This window comes from Akebia trifoliata, chromosome 12 (genome assembly GCF_017979445.1).
Source record: "Akebia trifoliata isolate Shusen 1 chromosome 12, ASM1797944v1, whole genome shotgun sequence".
Classification (NCBI taxonomy): domain Eukaryota; kingdom Viridiplantae; phylum Streptophyta; class Magnoliopsida; order Ranunculales; family Lardizabalaceae; genus Akebia; species Akebia trifoliata.
This window is the reverse complement of record NC_141386.1, coordinates 27,395,274-27,414,799: the sequence shown is the minus strand read 5'-3', so window position 1 is coordinate 27,414,799 and position 19,526 is coordinate 27,395,274. Positions and strand designations below refer to the sequence as shown.

The following is a 19,526-nucleotide window of genomic DNA, read 5'->3' as shown; positions in this document are numbered from 1 at the left end:
TCTGTTTGTCTCGGGATACACGATTGCACTCGTGTATCCCAAGGCATATAGATCTACGATTCCTAAACTTGTCTTCGTCAAGGAGTCAATTGAGTTTGCCACCTGGCAAGTTATATTATCAGGACTCTTTTAATATTTTTGGTAATTTTTTTTAAATTATTATTTTTAAAGATAAGTGAACATTAGACAATATGACTCTCACGAGTCAACTCAGTGTATTGGAGGATGAGACGAGAAGAAAATACCAAGTTTTAAAGCCAATGCTTCTACTGCCCTGTTCGTAATCCTCTAACCTCTCCTCTTCCCCAGCTGAGTTCCTCTTTCGCAATGGTCTCTTCAACAAGGCCATTGTTCTTCTTCTTCCTCTACTCCCACCGATCTTCAGCAACAGCATCACCACCATTATATCTCAATTCAAATCGAATCCATCGATCCCTTGTTTCCCTCTCTACCACAACTACTACTAACAGAAGCACCAGCAATAACAATGGCATAAAGAAAAACAACAAGACGAAGAAGACCAAAAATCAACATGTTGGAAACAACACTACGTGAAAACTGGAAAATTCAACAGAAAAAATTGATGGGGGCAAGGCCTACGGATACTACGTCATATTTTGTTATTAGCGACGCTACAATTGCGCTAAAACGACTGCTAAAGGCTGTCGTTCATTGCGACAGTTTTTAGCTATCGTTAAAACATCATTTGACAATAATAAGCAAAAGTTGGGGGTGCCAATACCCACTCTAAAAGAAAATTACTTTTAGACTTTCGTTTACAGAAGCTCGAACTTCTTTTCTTCTCTCACTCGACTCTGTCTCTCCTTTCTCTCTCTCTCGCTCAACTGCTCTCGATTCTCTCTCTCTCTACTTCATGATCGATGGATTTCTTCTCTTCTCTCTCGCTCGACTGTTTATCTTCTTGCTCTCTGTTAAATTCAAAATCCATGATCGCTCTCTCTTGAATCCGATCAATTCTCTCTCTCTCTCTCTCTCTCTAACTCGATTCTGTCTCGATTGCAAGAAGAAGATCAAATCTCTAAGTTTCGATCGGAATTTTTTTTTTGGAAAGAAATCGATCGACGTTTAATTGAAAGATCTTCGCTTGATCTTCACTCACAGAATCTGTGATTTTGAAGACGCAATCAGATTTCGATTTACAAGTTTTAGGGCAGAATCGATCGGCGTTTGATCAAAAGTTTTAGAGCTTTGTTTGATCTCCCTCCCTTTGCTTGATTTGTGATCGAATCTTGAGGTATATTAAAGTTTTTTATTGAATCTCTGATTTTCCTTAATTAATTTAGGGTTTCAAAATACTATATATTCTCAGATGTTAGTTGTTTAATTGATATAATTATAAAATCGTCATCAAATTTAGTTTTGTGAAGAAATTTTAATCTGAAGCTTTTTTCCTGTTGATTGAACCTTTTTCAAGACCTTGTTTGCCTCAACATACCCAACTACTGTCACCTTCTGTTGTTTCCTGTTTATGTCCACAGATTTAACTCCTAAACAAAAAACAAAAATATTGGAGAAAAAAAATCTGGATTTCATTAGCAAAGGATAATGGCAAGAATAAATAGGTTATTGATTCTTTGTTCCTTTTTAAGCAAATTGGACACCTCGACGACCTTGGAAAGCTTTTCTAGTTTCTGACTTCATCTACCTACAAACATATATAATGAAACATTTTCCAGATGGTGGATATGTATTCAAAGTCCATGTCCATGAAGACAAAAACTTGCACTTAAAGTGCTATTAAAATCACCAAATTACCCTTATCTTCAACCTTAAGGTAAAGCCTTTCATTTTATTTGGCATGCAGTCCATAATTCTTTTTCGTGGAAGCTTTACATGATGAAAAGTCATCCCAAAATGGCTTTGGTGTAAGAGTTATGAATATGTCATTTACTATTCTCCAGTTTCAGCATGTGAAGATAATCGCTTCTAATTGATCAACTAACCTTGTGAACACGATAATAAGTAGAATAAACCTTCAGTTATCATGTATTTTGCAAAATGAGTCATAATCATTGTCATCAATTGGAGATGGACATAAACTTCCATTTCATTAAGTTTGGGTAATATATTTACATAGCTTTTATCCTGTTCTTCACATTTTAGCACTATAAAAGAACAACCTGATTAATAGATTATTATCTTTTATTTTAGCAGTATTTCCGTTATATTCTTAGCCACACATATTTTATGCTCATTATTCTTTAGGATTTTTTGATTAGTATCTAACTGGATTTTTCAATAAGGCTTTGTTGTTATTGTTGTTCAAGTTGGTATCTCATTATGAGTTTTCTTTATTGCTATTTGACATTAACAACAACTGGAAATTATAACTTATTTTGGAAAGATTTGGGTTGAGAAACCTATCATGTTCATCTACATTGAACTGCTGCACACTATTCATAATTAAAAGAAAACCTTGAGTGCTGGCCCTTTCACTTTAACACTTCATATTGGTTTTTTTTTTTTAATCTGGTCATAAAATGAGTAACGAGGCAAATGAAAATGAAGCTCCTCAGAAACGTCCAATTGCACAGCTGAATGCTAGGATCCTTTCATCCTTGTCAAGGAGATCTGTAGCTGCGCATCCTTGGCATGATCTTGAGATTGGTACCTAGATATTGATTGTCTTCATGATTCATAGATTGAGATATGAATTTAAACAACATATCAATGCTGATTATCTTTTCAAATTTCATATGCAGGCCCTGGAGCCCCTTCTGTTGTTAACTGTGTATGTGTCTACTCAGTGATCTTTATCAAGTGCATAAGTTTTTTCTTAAAGTGCAGTAATGTATTGTAAGGATCTAAGTGAGAAACCATAAAGTGAGACCATGGGTTTCAACTAATTAATTTTCTTACATAAAGCATAATACAAACTACTACATTTTCTCTCTTTGGAATGAGAAAATAGCATTTTAATTTTACCCCACAATACCTGTAACCAAGGACAATGGACTTTCTCAAGCAGCCCAAACAGGTTTTAGTTTCTTGATAGCAATTTTTCCTTTCTAAAGAAGTATATGAAACAATTTCAGTACACTATAATTTTTCTACTTAAGTTTTACCCTTTATGAGGTTGGATAACTGCTTCATAACCTTTTTATTCATCTGGAATAGGTTGTTAAGATAATGAGAGGAAGTAAGGTCAAATATGAGCTTGACAAGAAGATAGGGTTGATAAAGGTACATAAGGCCAAATCCCTATTTTGACTTGGTTAGCATTCTTCCGTCACTTGTATGCATTTGTTCTTAGTTGTTACAGTTGAAATGTATGTCTAGGTCTGCTTGATGAATGCATAATGTTCGAAATCTAGTTGACTTCTTAGATAGGCCAAAGAGGTTGTAACCTGAATTTCATCCTACATTCTTAGAAGAAGCTTACATTCTTAGAAGAAGCTTACATTCTTAGAAGAAGCTTACAAACATTGATTATTTTATTTGTAACAATTTGTGTATCCTTGATGTATTAGTTTTATATTACAATATTTTTGGTTTAGAAGCTACTTGATGCATCATAACCCAAGTTACATATACAACCATTTGTATTCTATTAAAACGTAGCACAATCCTATTGTCATTGGGGAAGGGAAGAATGGGTGAAAAGTTAATAAATTTTAAAGTTCATTTTTGTAGTTATGTATGAAATTTGGTTATACATTAGCACATAAAAAAGATTTTGTAATCTATGGAAATTGACATCTCATAAATTAGACTTCTGGAGAAGTACTTTGAAAGTTGATAGAGCTCAAGTAGAGCTATGTTTGTATTCTATTTCAGTCTACGAGATATAGCTCAAGTAGAGCAATTGCTGCATTATTTGTGGAAGAGGCTCCGGAGGATGCTGAAAGCAAAAGAACCTTCAAGTAAATTACTGTCCTTTGATGGAAAATCAGTTTTATTTTGATTATATATTTGTCTTAGTTTTATTATTTGATATTGTACATGTTCAAAAATAGAATTTGGGCCTTCTATGCGTTTTTTTTCTTCCTTCTATAATGGCCAGGCTTCAACAAGGGATGAGCCACATGCAGAGAATGTGGCTCATCATGAATCTATTTTGGCAGTATGATTCTATTTTGGAATTTAACTCTATCATGAATTAAATCCTTGTAAAAGGATTTCCTTAGTTTGATTGTTAAATATATTCTCCTTGCCTATTTCTCCATCTTTATGTATAATTGGGCCTAGATAACTGAGATGGTTTCTTTTGGGTATTATTCATCCGTCAATCTTAACTACTAGTTCATCTCTAAATGTGTCCTAACCTATGTTACTTGGTTCGTTGGTTCAAATTTGGATTCGGGTTCTCGGTTTGCCACTTTAGAACGAACCCGGTTGGTAGGGGTAGGTAGAGATAATTTGTTTCTTGGTTCGCTAAGGTTCATTAGCTCGATTTGTTTGCGCATATATATAATTCAAGCATGCAAGTTAAAAATGTGAATGATGGTTTACTCCAACCCATTTCAGAATTTGGTTTCAAGGTCAGTTTTTGTGGTAATTATGAGATACCCAGATCTAAAAAATTACAGAATCTGTAGTAGGGGAACTCAGTTTTACGTAGAAATGGATAGCAAGAACAAGAACAAGAAGCAAAGATTCAAAAGTAGGACAAAAGGAGGGGAGCCCCACTTGTACCAAGCAGACATATTTTAGTTCAAATTATCTTTGATAGTATAGAGAGATCATATTTTCAATCTTCAATTTTGGCAAGAATTGATAATTTGAAGTAAAGAGATTATAATCTCATTAGGAAAAAGTATTGACTCTCTAATCTATAATCAGTAGAGATTGAATATGCATCTTTTTAATTTTTCCTTTCAATTCATCTTATATTTTCTGTTGATGATATATGGAGTTGTTGATTTAGATAACAATCTTTAGGAGTCAAGACAAATATGGAAGATGTTTTGGTAGCAATTTAAGAAACAGATATTAATGACAGAATTATTATTTTGAAAATTCACATTCTTTGGAATATTTTTTATTCATCATGAGTTTTGATTTGAAATATCACCTTGCAAAATAACAATTATGGGGTTATTTCCTATTATTAAGGAGCAAATATCTACTGGATTTTATTTGATTGGAATACACATTTATCTTTAGATTTGTCGAATATTTGTTTCTTTGAAAGTTTAATTGTTGATGGTGTTTATATTCTATGGAGCACAATTAGATCAAGGGATAAATGGCCCCCAATTCGTACTAATATCACCAATCAGTAACCCTTCTGAGAAGTTTGATCTATCAATTCTGTTTTTTTTTCCTTGGGATCTACTTTCACAAATAATGCATCAACGGTCCAACCTAATATGAATGAAAATGCAACTGCATAGGAAGTCTCATTATACTGAGGCTGACGCACATTTTTACAGAAGCAAATGCACATCTAAGTCATAAAGATATCACAAGTCATGGAGCACAATTTACAGACTTGTGACCAGATGATACTCATACTTGCATAGAAAATAACAATGGCTACCACTCTTAGCATGGCAATCCATCTTTGGACATCATGGTCCCGGTCAAAGACTCTGTGTCTGTTCATGACCACTTTAACGATATTAGATCTACTGACAAGCAGGTAAGGGTATAGGTTTCTCATCCTTTCCTATTAAGTTACAGTTGTGCTCTATACATATTGCTGATCTTCTTTCCTCCTGTATGTAAGGTAAGGAGGTAAGTCTATTCCAACCTGCAAGTGAATTTTTACCAATGATCGATGAGGTAAGTAATAGCTTTTATTTAAGTGTATGGCTGTGCAACGAAAAAGGTCTAATCATTTGTATTATAAAATAAATTGAAGTTGATAGATGTGTGTTGTACGCTTGGGCAGGATTTTAGATCCCTTATCGAGCATAATAAAGAAATTAGTGGCATATATTGTCAGCTTCCAAATATCTGAATTAGGCTGTTTGTGTGTGAGGCTACATTGGAATTGTAGTTGGACTAATTTTTTACAAATGCAAACTCGCCTGTTTTGGTACATTTTCTTAAGTAATACTTCTGTTATCCATTGTACGCGAGATTCATTCATTGACGTAAATTTATCGTCAAGATACCTTGATGCAATAACTAGTTTGTCAATGCTTATTTGTTGAAAAATAGTTTGAGCTGCATACAATGTCTTAAGCTGTGTATTTTAATGAAATGGATAGTGATATATAGAGGTTCTAATGCTTTATTACTGTGTAAGCTTGTCTAATGCTAAAAATAGGTGTTGAATGCTTTTTCGTTGGCTTGTCTTCAATATTGAACCTTGTTCGACCTAATCAAGGTATGATGTGGTTAAACCATATACGAAATACTACTCTCTTTTGTGTTAAAGTGGACCTACTGACTCACATGGTTCAATGATTCTAATAAGTATTTGTTGTGGTCGATTACCCCACCCCATAGAAATATTGAGATATACCTCATCTCTTTATAGGTTTTACTTTCTCTATGATGCTTATGTCAACAAAGAAATACTAATTCTTTTTTTAATCATTTGCCTCATGCATTCATAACTTTATAAGTTCATGGGAATTAACCAATTTATTATTAGTTTTTTATTTTTTTAAATGTTTAGCTAGTAGCCAATTTTAGTTTGGAAGGTGACAATATCTGGAATAGTTTTTTCATATTTTACTTTACTTAAAGAATAGTTTGATAGATGTGTCTAATCGTTTGTATTTTTATATAGTTTTTCAATTTTAGTTTTGAAGGTGACAATATCTGGAAGGTAAAATGGCTGCTTTGATCTCTACAACTGAATTAGATTGTTCATATTGAATCCTGCATTGCAGCTTATGTGTAGCTTTCAAGTTGAACTAATTTATTTTTGTGTTTCATGGTGTACCTATCAGAATTGGACTACCGTAGCACAGTGTGTCCATGACATTCTTAAAGGCTAACCACGTCTGCGATTAACTCATGGGCGGAAGGTATTTTACTTAATGACTTGAAGATTGTCTTCTACTTCATGTTATTTCCCCCCTTCATTTGGCGATACTGTGGTTGTTAATTTTGATCTTGGTTTGGATATTAAGCTTTGTTTTCTCTGTTGAAAGGTTTTAGAGGTCTGACCTGTTATTAACTGGGACAAGGGGAAAGCTATGGAATTTCTTCTTGAGTCACTTGGTGGATAACTCTGGCTCTTGTTGTCCTTTCCGAGTTTTCAACGCAAGCAGACTTGGAACTGTGTATGTAATGTTTTACCTTAAAATGGTGCAGGACTAAGTGAATGTGAGGATGTGCTCCCCATATATGATACATTTAAATAAATCAATAAATATCCATAATACATGGGAATTTGCTATCAGGGAGATTGCACTTGCAAATTACTAAATAACTACTCTCATTTGTGTTTGTAATGTTTGATCAAAGGTTTTTGGAATCCATCTATCATTCATTTTACATTTTCCTTCTTTTCGACTTTTTCAGCAAATACTTCCCAGATCACATATTACCAGAAAATGTTGTTGCTATAACTGATGCAAAGATTGCATTGCTGGGTGCTGATTTTTGTCTACATCAGCCCCTGTGCAGGTATTCAAGAAATTTAATTATGTTAACCTAGTTTATCTTGATGCAGTTCAGTTCATCATTTCTTGAAGGCCTTTTAGAACACATGGACTCAAACTTGCCATTCATATCTCTTAGTAAGGATTTAGAACAAAATACATTGAGGATGATGTCTCAGATTATACCTCAATCAATAAGGGATCCTCATCAACCTTTTATTGCATTATCATGGCCTTCTTTTGCATTGGAGTTGTGAAGAAATTACCAACAGGTTACTTATAACGTTTCGTTTATGTTACTCATTTCATTTTTAAAGTAGTGTCTTTCTAAGAGGCTTAAATATGTTTTTGCAAGTGGGACTGTGGGAGTCCATAAGTTAGAATCTAGCTTACATTGTTACTTTACTCACAGATCTGATAAGCTGTGTCACAGGTTTTCCTCTATTCTCGCAAAAAACCAAATGCGATATATTTTCACTTCACATAATATGTATATTCTTGAATCTCAGGTTTTGAGGCCAACTATAGCCAATATGAAGATCTAAGGCCTTCCACCACTAATATTGTATTTGCACCACATTTCGTTGTTGAGTGTTCCTCAGTAAGCATCCTGAGACCATTGTTCTTCCACTTCTCTTGATCGATCCATCCTATGGCCGAGTTTAATTGATGTTTTACTTTATATATATATTGATAAATTTTATTGAATCTTGCAGAATTATTGAGTATTAAATCTTTTGGAATTACATGACTTAAATATCTGCTACGTATGTGGCCATCAGATGTATGATACAGGCAGGTCAGGATGCATCACCAAGGAAGAAGTAGCATCCATGCTTCGAATCATGGAAACATTGAACTTGCAGAAATAGATGCTAAGAATGTGTATGAGCTCGAGCCTGAGAGTGCAGGGAGCTGCTTGTTGTTGTCAAACTTATATGCGGATAATGGCGATTGGGGCGACGGTGAAAGGTTGAAGAAGATGATGAAGAGGAGGTTGAGAAGAAATAATGGGCGCAGTTGGATAGAGATTAGATAACAAGTGCAGAGAGCATTATCTCCCAAATTTCTTTCATAGGAATCTCAACTCAACCTATTATGGAACCATTTTCATTAAGTGATACCCAAACCATTACAATCGAGGGGAAGTCATTGTGGTATCCCATTAATTTGTTGTGACATTTTAGGGTCTTCTATTGGATCTCACATTCTTTTTAATAAAAAAATTATTACATTGAAATGAATAATAGAAATGATGATACAACCTCAATTTGCACCTTTTAGCTATTGAATATTTTTTTAATTTATAAATAATTTTTTTTGTAATTTATTAAAAAAAAAAAAAAAAAACTCACTGTCGTATTGTAAATAAACAACTGTTAAAGACCGTTGTTTTTCCCGACTGTCAAAGACAGCCGTTTTGACTGTCGTTTTTTCCGACTGAAAAAAGCAGTCGTTTTGACCGTCGTTTTTTCCGACTGTCACTGACAGTCGTTTTGACCATCGTTTTTTCCGACTGTCAAAGATAGTCATTTTTTCCTGACTGTCAAGGACAGTGGTTTTTTAAAAACCACTCCTTTTAAAACGACTTTTTATGCAACTGTAGGGGCAGTCGGTTTTGGCGCATTATGACGTAGTGGGATTTTAAAATCTGAATTTTTATGGTCTAGGACCGTCGAAATTCTTGATGTTCCCAGATTTGACAGCTTAGAGCTGTTGAATTTCTCCCATCCGTCATTAATTTGACAATTTCAACCTGTCGAAAAAAAAATTTGACAATGAAAAATTTGACGCCAATTCAACCTCTTGATCCATCGAATTTTATGAAATTTGACGGCCCAAGGTCTTCAAATTTGGGCTTTCTTCACATTTTGCAAGTGCTGTTGCTTTATCACATATATGGTGTTGCTTCATAGTCTCCTCCATTTTCTCATTTTTTGGTAGGAAAATCTGACAGACCATTCATTCGTAGGATCATTCCAATGTTGATTCCCTAATTTGAGTTTTGATTTGGAATGTAGTTGTCCTAAAAGTTTTGTAGTTTAGAATGTTACAGTTATTTCCAATGGTAAAAGGAAAAAAAAGAAGAATTGCTTGAGTTCTTCATTTGGGCAGTCTAGATTTTACTTCCACGTCAAATATTTTATGTTTGGAAGTGCCTTTTGTGCAAGTGACAATGTTGTAAGAGGATTCAGTGTACTGAATGATGGACCTCTTGATATGCGGATGAATCCACAGGTTTTATATTTATTTATTTTTAATTTCCTCATACTTGATTCCTTTGGGCATTGAACTATTAAGCCTAAAATTAAAAAGACTACCCTCACAATAGGCCCCCTTTTAATATGCTAAAGCAAACTTCTGATAAATTCTCATTATTGCCAACTTGATGTGGTACAGTAGTTCTCATTGATGTAGACATTGCCTGCTTGATTTATGGATATTAACTCTTTGAACATAACTTCCCAAGCATGACTTCGGTATTTCGTATGCTGATCAATAGTAAAGGCATTTTACAGATTATTGTGTTATATTTGATACATCCACCACTTCCATGGGCCTGAAGTGCAAATCTAAGTCCCAAAAGAAGGCTTAATATGGGTTATGTGGCCCGCTTATTCAGCCCAATTGGGGGCCCATTTGATCTGATTTTCCAGCTGCCCCAAAAGGAGTGTTCTCTCAAAGTTCTTGGGCATGAAGTGCAATTTCATGAGACACTCATGATGAAAACTGGGAAAAACCTCCTTTTTCAAAAAGAAAATATGCATCTTCTTACAATGAACACAACTATAAGTTAGTTTATTGTTTGAAAGTTTCAAAATTGTAGAATTTTTTTTAAGGAAATATTATTTAGGAAAAGTATTCCTAGGAAAAAAGTTAATGGGCTTTCATGCACGACCATAAATTTATTTTTCTAAGAAAATAGGAATTTCTGATTCATTTTGCATAATTTCTGGTCACCAGCTGTCCCCCTCAACCTCTGCAGCTCATTGTCTCATCATTGCATTCACTGCAGCCCTCCGCCGAGAATTGGATTGCTGCTGCAACCGCCTCAAATGTTCTTTCAGATCCCTGAACAATAACATGTACGTGGAACAAACTTAGAATATTTATCTGAAACATTTTCCTTACTAACCTAGAAAAGACTTTAAGCCTTCTGAGGGTTGTTTTGCTCAAATAGATTACTATTTACTTACATCAGCAATCCAACACCACAGCCCTCTAAATATCATAAAAAATCTCATATTAAAAAAATAAATAAATCTTTTGGACTTGATCCAAGGTTTTGAAATGGATGGCTACTAAACTTCCGCCTAACTCCGAAAATTTTAAAAAAATTCTTTTGGACTTGATCCAAGGTTTTGAAAAATAATTTTTTTTTTCAAAGTTCATATAATTTTTTCCTCTACCACCCTGAGGCATTAAATCATGTTTTTGGATGCCACAAGGTGATCCCAAGGACCCTTAGTAAGAGTGAAATCCTTACTAATCGGTCTCAAAATTTATTGAGATTTGATGGAATTAATAAATGCTTAAGATAGGGTAGATACGCACTTGCACCGTGGCACATGGCATTGTGATTCTCTACAAGCTCGAGCATGCAATTGGAGAATATACCACATTTTCTTACAGAGAACACAACCTCTAGAAGCACGGACTTTGCATTGTATACCATGGCGGAATAGCCCCTTAACCTTCCGGCAGTTGGGGTACATGCATTGTGGATAACGACATTGAGAAGCGTGCACCAGAAGATCAAGCATTTTCCCAAGCTGCAATAGCAAATAATTACAACTTTTGAGTAACTTATCTAAAAACTGTTTCCATGAAAAGTAAGAATTTTCAGATAAAAAAGAAATGGATAAACATTTTGGAATGATAAAGAGACTTACTCAGAATAGAGAAATTGTTCAGAATTATAAAAGATAGGTTTGTATATTTTCGGACACCTCTACCACCCTCAGATTCTTTAATCATCTTATTTTAATCTTGAAATAATTTTGTTTTATTCTAACAATCAATTTTGGAGTCGTCAACTGCAACTCCTTGGTTAAGTACATCTCGGTGTCATTCAGTAGTGTTATTCTGAACTGCAATGAGGACATTATCCTAACATTTAAGTATTAATTTGGAGGAGTTATACAAGATTAGAGAAGCAACATAAACAACTTATTTAGCAAATTATGGGGTCTTGAAAACTAGTGAGAACCTCGATTGGCACACCAACTTTTAGTTATGACATACCTATTAAGAGACTAAAATCGTCTTCTAGGATTTCTTAGAAATACCTAAGAAAAGAAACTCTAAAAAGAGAAAAGGAGGGCATCATAGTCACCAAGTCAGGGTTCAAGAACAAGTCAGCAAGGGGGAAATTCAGAAAAATTAGGAAAAAATGGGGCTAGGGTGAGGAGTGTTGATCCCATGACCTAGGTTCAAATCTTGTTGAACCTACCTTCACATTGACTACTAACTACCACGCTTGCCTTGCCAAAAATTAAAAAAAAATTTGTACCAATAAATGCTACTAAACTAACATATAATTACAGCCTGAAGAACAAACCCGTAACTTTCATTTACAAGAGTAACGGAATATACCTGCACAACTCGTTTTTGCCGAGCTTCTTTGTTCCGTGCATCACGAGCAGCAATGGATGGATGAGTTGTCAACTTATGAGGATGATTAACAACCCCATCTTTATAACAAGTACTACAAACATAATAATCGGGGCAGATTTCACAACGCCAACCCTGACCCGACTCGATGTCATTATGGCAGGTGCTGCATGTGGTCACAAAAGCTGGAGCAGTTGGATTGTGAAGATGATACAAGACTATCATAGAGGGATGCTTTGCTCGGCGTAGAGTATCATATTGGTAATGGGTTCCTTGATAAAGACTCAGAAAAGCCTGTCTTGTGTCAAAAAATTCACTATCAAGAATCTCATCCGTATCCTTGGTATCTGAAGGCACATCATTCACTTCGACCTGCTTGAAGATTTCTTACATTATAAACCTTCTATAACAACTTAAATTTCAACATAAGAAATAGGGAATTGAGTATGTCAGGTTGTAAACGGAGAAATATTTTTAGATTATAGAACTCACAAAATAAAGTGTATGCTTGTCCCTACTATTGCTAGGGTGTCTATTCCTCTCTTCAAGCCTGTGTTCTATATCATGACACCTGCAGTAAAAAAAAAATTAAAACATTAATTTTAAGCAGAGGGCCAGGAAAACACTAAAACACAAAATTCTCAGATATGTTGGCACCATCAATCCTCCACAATTCCTAAGGAGTCCTACTGTTGTGCAATTCTGATTGGGCAGAGGAAGATCAATAAACAGTTATTTATTTCAATGGCCGTCTACTAGGGCTCTAGAACAAATAGGTTGGAGGCTAGGAAGTCCATCAAGTTTGTTCTACGTAACATCCAGACCACAGTTTTTCCATGTAGGCATGGATACACATGTCCACAGTAGACACAACATGACGTGTATGGTATTATCCCACTTAATTTTGAAAATTTTTTATATGGAAGTAATGACTTGCTTGACCCGTGGATTATGAAGTATGAATGATGCAAAAGTGTATGTAATAATAAAGGCTCAAATATGTATGTACCCTTTTCCCTCGTCCTCTCAAGATCAAAAACAATTCCTTATAGCCATCTCTTCGGGCATCGAGCCAGGTCGGTTCCCCTTGACAATTGGGAATATGATCAACAAAACTAGATAATTTCCCCATGAATTTACATTTTCTGATAGTGATACTCTCTTTATTGTGTAAATAATGCATTGATCTCTAGCCAACAACATGTTCATAGATACTTTCTTCACAAGCCCTGACAATATTTTTGTTGGTAGACAAGATACAGTTTTAGATCAAATGAATAGATGACAAACGAATGTATACATAAACAAGAATAAAAATAAAATAAAAAACCTATATATGATTAGTCATCTCATTATAGTGTAAGTATAAACAACAATGATTCCGGCTGCAAAAACCCGTTTTCCTCAACTTATCAAGAGTTAAAATCATTTCCTTAAATGTTGTCCACACAAAAATGCCAACCTAGATGGAACCCTAAGTCCCCACACGACAACATGAGGAAAGGTAGAATCCCTGTCCTGATTTAAATCATTATAGAACTCATTAACCAAGGACATCCCCTTATCATTAGTCACCTAAACTCTTTTATCATCCCAAAGATTTCATTTTTTTGTGACCTACGACAGCATCATATTTTTTTTTTTGACACAAAACAACATTGACATCGCATCAAGAAACCAATGACTCCAGCATCAATTTTGGAACAAACCGCTCACCCCAATGTATTACTAGTAGCTTATTAGATGGTCAGAACTTCCAGTCTTGGTCTCGGTCAGTTAGACTTTATTTGGGGAGTAGAAAAAAATCTGTATGGCTTTTGAGCACTATTAATAAGTCACCACCTAGTGATCCAAAAATTGAACAATGAGAAATTGACAACTGTACTATCCTTGGTTGGATCTTTAACTTCATGGAGCAGCGTATCTACATCATATTCATGTATCATGAGACAGTCTCTTTATTGTGGTCAACCCTCACTCAGACATATGCGCATGCTCGGAATGATTGGACAATGATTAAAAAATTCTACTCCCCCAATTTTTTTGTCCCCTTAGTAATAAACCCTTGCCCCCAAGTTGACAACGCAACCCCCCCCCCCCCCAACCAAAATAAAATAAAATTAAGGTTCTCCCTTGAGAATTCCCCAACCCTGTGTCCAATTTTTTTAAATAAACCCTTACCTGGAATTTGGAAAATTTCTAGAAAAAGAAATCGAAATAGAAATAAAAATAAAAATTGATATTAATTAAGATTTCTTAAATCCTTACAACTTTAGAAATTTGTTTTTCGAGGAATAAACAATTCTTTAGATCTCCATCCCCACCCCACTTACATGCAGAAGTTAAAAAAAGAGAGAAACACTTTCCTTACTAACTTAGTAAGATTTCAAATCTTAATAAGGGATGTTAAGCTCAAATGGATGGCCAAATTTGTAATCCAACACCACATCTCTCTAGATTTCATGGAAAAACTCAAATCCCAAAAAAAATTCAAAAATAATAATTTTTTTGGGCTTGATCAAAAGTTTGGGAAATGTATAGCTACTGAACTCCAACCTAACTCTCAAAAATTAAAATTAAAATTTAACAATGAACAATAACCTTTTTAAGTTATTTTTAAAGTTCATAGATTTTTGGTCCTCTACGTCCATGTGGGGTTGGATCATGTTTTTGGATGCCACAATGTGAGTTCAACAACCCTTATTAAAAGTTGAAATATTACCAAGTTAGTATGGCCACACTTACTCCCAAATAAGGGTTGTTATACCTAAACATGCCGCTAAAAATTGAAAATTTCCATAACAATAGACTATTTTTATTTTCGAAAATGGTATATTATTGTTTTTGAAATTAAAACATTCTGATTGAAAAGGGAAACAAACTTATTGTTTTATAGAGCAAAACTTTTTTAACCATTTTACTTAAATTAAACAGAAAATGTACTTACTATTTTACAAAATAGGAAAACAATTTCCCACTTTAACCAAAATGTTTAAATTCCGAAGATTGTAATTTACCATTACGGTATTAAAATGAATAGTATACTATTTTGGATTTTTTTTTTTTCAATTTTTAATTCTCGAACTTTTTGGAAATTTCCCCTATAAAAAATCTTTAAAGGTCCCTTTCCCTTGTATGTTAATTAAAAGTAACAAAAATAAAAGTCTAAACAAATCCCCCTCTTCTCTCTCCCTCTTTATAAACAATTAAAAGAGTTAGATACATATTGGATTTGGTTTGGAGTATCAAGGAACAAAGAGGGTATTCTTGTAAAGGCAAATTCAATATTTAATTAACTAAATATAATTTCAATTCATCCTTCTCTTTTCGCCATCATTTTTTAATCAGTTTATTTTGTTATTAATTATTTTATTTAGTTGTTAGTTTGTTATTAGGTTAAAATTTTGATATTTTTTATTCCATACAATGTGCATCTTACATTTTTATTCGTATGATAGGGAATTTATTTTTATTTTTTTCAATTGTATTTTATTTTTTATGGGTAGGCTGGACTTGAACCCACAACCTCAAAGTTGTTTTGCAATATGTCAAACCAACTGAACTATGGCTCTAAGCCAATTTGTAGTGTTTTTTCAATTTTTGTTGTTGAATGTCGTACATTAATTAGTCCTTTCTTTTTAACTTTCAAGGATTGTTGGGGTTTACATAATTACATTATATCCATTTAATGAAAATTCGGATATTAGGATAACCACTTGCCGATTATTTACTGAGGATATTGAACCAAATCGACTAATTGGATTTGTAGGTTTGGTGATCAATAACTAACAATCATAGACAACCGCAGATTCATGCATATCGTAACACCATTGATAAATTCTGTAATACATTAGGTCACAAATAATTTTTATGGACTTCCCAAAATAATGAAAGAATAATTTTAGCAAAAGAAAACTAGAAATCTCCATAAGCATCATTATATAGATATCAAATTAATATTATTTCTAGTAATATGCCAAACATAAAAAAGACCTCATTTAGAGTTTTTGCCTTAGGCCTCAACTTGTATCGAGCTGCCCCTGCCTTAGTGCATTGCAGATTGTAGTTTTTAACACAATTTTTTTAAATTAAAAAAAAAGTATATATGTAAGTAACTAGAAGTTATGTGAGGTTCTAAGGACACAAAAACATACTGCTCTTTGTAAGTGTTGTTCAAAGACAATAACTTCGGTTGTGTTGTTGGATCTGGAAGTTCATTCCTAAATTTGCAAAGAGAAAACAGGAGATGGAAGTGTCAGTATTGAAAATAAAGGAAGCTGAAACTTGCCAACCTATAAGATGTTTAAAAATAACACTTTTTTTCTAACCTTCTCTCTTCCTCTGTCACAACCTTCCTTGCAAGTCCATTAGGTAGCCGAGAGGCATTCCCCAATGGCATTGGAACATCAGATCCCTTTTGGTTAGGAGGAAGCCCATGTTTCGAATTCCCTGATTCACGCCATCCGCCCCCATTGGCATCTCTAGGACCCTCCCTATTGTGTGGTCGACGATTATCAGTGGGCCCACTTTCCTTAGCCTGATTTGGTGGAGGAACAGATGAAAAATATGGAGGTGGGGGTGGAGGAAACGAAGGAGAATCTAAGGGAGGAGGAGGAGATGGGATAAAAGAATTGGGGGGAGGCGACGAAGGAGGTGGAATGGAAGGTGGTGGTGGCAGTAGTGGGGGTACTGAATGAGGGTCGTTGAGTTGGGAATACTGAGAAGATGGGTAGTACATAGAAGGTGGCGGTGGTTGCAAATTAACCGAAGATGGGAGCATGGGGGTTGGTGGTGGGGGTGGATATGGGTATTGCTGTTGTTGTTGTTGTTGTGAGGATGATCCAAACCCTGCATGGTGGATACTTGGATTGTAAATCTGATGAGGGGGTTGTAGTGGTGGCTGTAATGGTGGTTGTAATGGTGGTGGAACATGAGAGGTCTGATTCTGTGGTGGACAAAACGAAGATTGTGGAGGGAACGATTCCATGCACTCTCTTTCTTTCTATAATCTATATTTGTTTTAATTAACTAATTGCATGTAAAATCTGAACCTATAAAACCCTAGAAAGAAGAAATATTCAATCTTTTTCACTTATGGTTTTTCCAAAACCCTAAGAGCAAGAAATTTGTTGTTATTATGATCGAACGAAGACCAACAAATCAATATGAGAGAGAAAGAGAGAGAAGAAGAGATCAATTCTGACATCTGGTGCTACAAAATTTTGATTTAAAAAGCTACGAATGAAGAAGGGAATGATCGAAGAAAGCTTACCCTTACCATCAAGAGCGACTGATGTTCTAATGGTTATCGTCTGTAGAGTTTGAACCTAGAAGCAATTTTTTTAATTTTTTTTTTTTTTTTTTTATTATAAATAACGTAGAAGCAATTTTAGAAAACTTAAATCGCTAATCAAATCAGAGCTCGATTATGAAGCGGACAGCCCGTTTCACATTTTGAAGAAATCCTCCTCGTTACAAGACACGTGGCATTTTAAATTTATTTCACGCCCTACATTTCCTAAAATTTGAAACACCTCCTCGAAATTTCCACATGTAATCCAAAGGAGATGGTTTCTTCAAAATTTTGAAGAGGGTTACCCACTCTCTTCAAAGTTTTTTTTCCTACAAATCAGGTTCTGAAAATTTTGGAAAGGATCTTATAATATGCCCATTATTTCAAATACAGGTAAGATCATAAATGGTCCCACTATGGATGAGACCACCTATTTATACTATAGTCAAGGTTATGGTCCAATCATCATCATCAATTTATATCGGGTTTGCCAAACGAATCTTATGGTTAAGATCCTCCAATTATTACATGATTTTAAAATTCCGTATAAAATAGAAAGATTAGAAAAAACCTTAATTTCAACCCCATGATCCAAGATCAATTAAAAAAATTCACGTAAAATATTCTACAAATCTTTCAAAGTAGAAACTCATGAAAATCCTTTAAATAGGAAAATTATAAATGAAAAATTGCTAAATTTGGACTTGTGAAATTTCTAAATTAGGAATTCGAAGTATCCTAAATTAGAATTCGAAAAGTATATGATGAGCCTCCAAATTAAAAGTTTACAAACTGGATTCTCCCAAAATAGAAAGTGTCAAAAAATAAACATTCTCGAATTGTAAACTCCCAAATTTCCATGAACATGAACTTTCTAAATATGAAGATGCAGAATCTTCTAAATTGGGAAATTGATAAATTATGAAATTTCTAAATTAGAAATCCATGAACATATATTCTCCCAAAATAGAAAATTGTGCAACTCATATTTGAAAGTTTCAAATATTAATTTTTCCAATGATTCCCACATAACTTTCCAAAAGAAGAATTTTATGAATATAAAGTCCCAAATTAGAAAATTATGAACTTACGACGAATCACCAAGTCGAAAATTTACAAAATGACAATAAACAGATATTCATGTTATTATGCTTACCACATTGGCGATTGACAAATATTAAAGCACATAAAATTTCAAATTTTGAAAAAGAAATCCACATTCAACCAATTCTCAAAATAACCAAACGGGCATGCATTCATAATTTTTTATCTTTCCAAAACAACTATCATCAAACGACATGCATGTTTTTCAAGTTAAGAAGTGCACTAATCATGTGGAATAACCTCAAAATAATGCGAAGAGCTTGAACATCATCATAAGTCATACTAATCCAATTCGAGCATCATGATTGTAACATTTTAACATAAAAATTCCCTAATCCTATCAACATGCAAAGAAATAAATAAAAACATACGCAAAATACAAAAAAGAAAAAAAAAATTCTTATACTCCTATCAATATGCAAAAACAAGAAATAAAAACCTAAGGAAATATGTAAAATAAAAATTCTCCAACCTTATTGGTGTGCAAAAATAATAAAATAAAAAATTGCATAAAAAACACTCTCCTAATCCTATCAATATACCAAAAAATAATTACTACAAAGTAAATCGATGCATCTCCCCTAAAAACGACAAAATCATTACATAACATCATGAACATAAAAAATCTCTCTTATAATAAACTCCACAATGACCGTGATGTAGAAAATTAACATGCGATATCAATAAAAGGAGAAATTTAACTATATGAAAACAGAGAGGAGAAAAAATGTGTTGTGAAGAATGAAGAGAAAAAGAATAACAAGGATGAAAAATAAATAAGTAAAAAAAAAAATCTGAAAATGAACTTACCTATAATGAAAAATAGTGGAGTCGATTCATTCAGTATGACCTAAAGACTTGCGAGTATTCACAGCGTGTTGCGAATAGGTTGATGGCTGAGAGTGAAGTGGTTGCATTGTGTACTGAAGAAGATAATGGTTGGGAGACACAATTGCAACAAGGGGTGCAACGGACTGTAAGAGATATAA

General features: G+C 34.0%; 2 protein-coding genes across 41 annotated transcripts; one reads left to right on the top strand and one right to left on the bottom strand.

Annotated features, from left to right (window-relative positions):
* Positions 1-748: 748 nt before the first annotated feature.
* LOC147389237 (putative trehalose-phosphate phosphatase 2) lies at positions 749-8,788 on the top strand. 39 transcript variants are annotated; one of them, XR_015170737.1, is made up of 8 exons: positions 749-1,255; positions 2,507-2,628; positions 2,724-3,204; positions 5,513-5,606; positions 5,693-5,748; positions 6,870-6,947; positions 7,081-7,143; positions 7,447-8,788. XR_015170737.1 is itself a non-coding variant. In XM_086418892.1 (8 exons), the coding sequence occupies exons 6-8, from the start codon at positions 7,756-7,758 to the stop codon at positions 8,396-8,398; spliced, it is 225 nt and encodes a 74-aa protein (XP_086275018.1). In that variant the 5' UTR covers positions 795-1,255; positions 2,507-2,628; positions 2,724-3,204; positions 3,799-3,884; positions 5,397-6,947; positions 7,074-7,755; the 3' UTR covers positions 8,399-8,788. The 39 variants fall into 39 exon arrangements, 3 of the variants coding, with proteins under 3 accessions (XP_086275017.1, XP_086275015.1, XP_086275018.1); XR_015170736.1 differs by having other exon boundaries at positions 7,237-8,788; XR_015170738.1 differs by having other exon boundaries at positions 7,074-7,143; positions 7,598-8,788.
* A 1,021-nt stretch (positions 8,789-9,809) lies between these two features.
* Positions 9,810-17,491, bottom strand: LOC147389236 (histone acetyltransferase HAC1-like). Of its 2 annotated transcripts, none has more exons than XM_086419117.1 (6): positions 16,468-17,491; positions 16,295-16,365; positions 12,633-12,711; positions 12,123-12,512; positions 11,082-11,299; positions 9,810-10,598 (listed from the first exon to the last, which is right to left on the bottom strand). In XM_086419117.1, the coding sequence occupies exons 1-6, from the start codon at positions 17,125-17,127 to the stop codon at positions 10,514-10,516; spliced, it is 1,503 nt and encodes a 500-aa protein (XP_086275243.1). In that variant the 5' UTR covers positions 17,128-17,491; the 3' UTR covers positions 9,810-10,513. The 2 variants fall into 2 exon arrangements, with proteins under 2 accessions (XP_086275243.1, XP_086275244.1); XM_086419118.1 differs by having other exon boundaries at positions 9,813-10,598; positions 16,295-16,360; positions 16,469-17,490.
* Between the last annotated feature and the right edge of the window lie 2,035 nt (positions 17,492-19,526).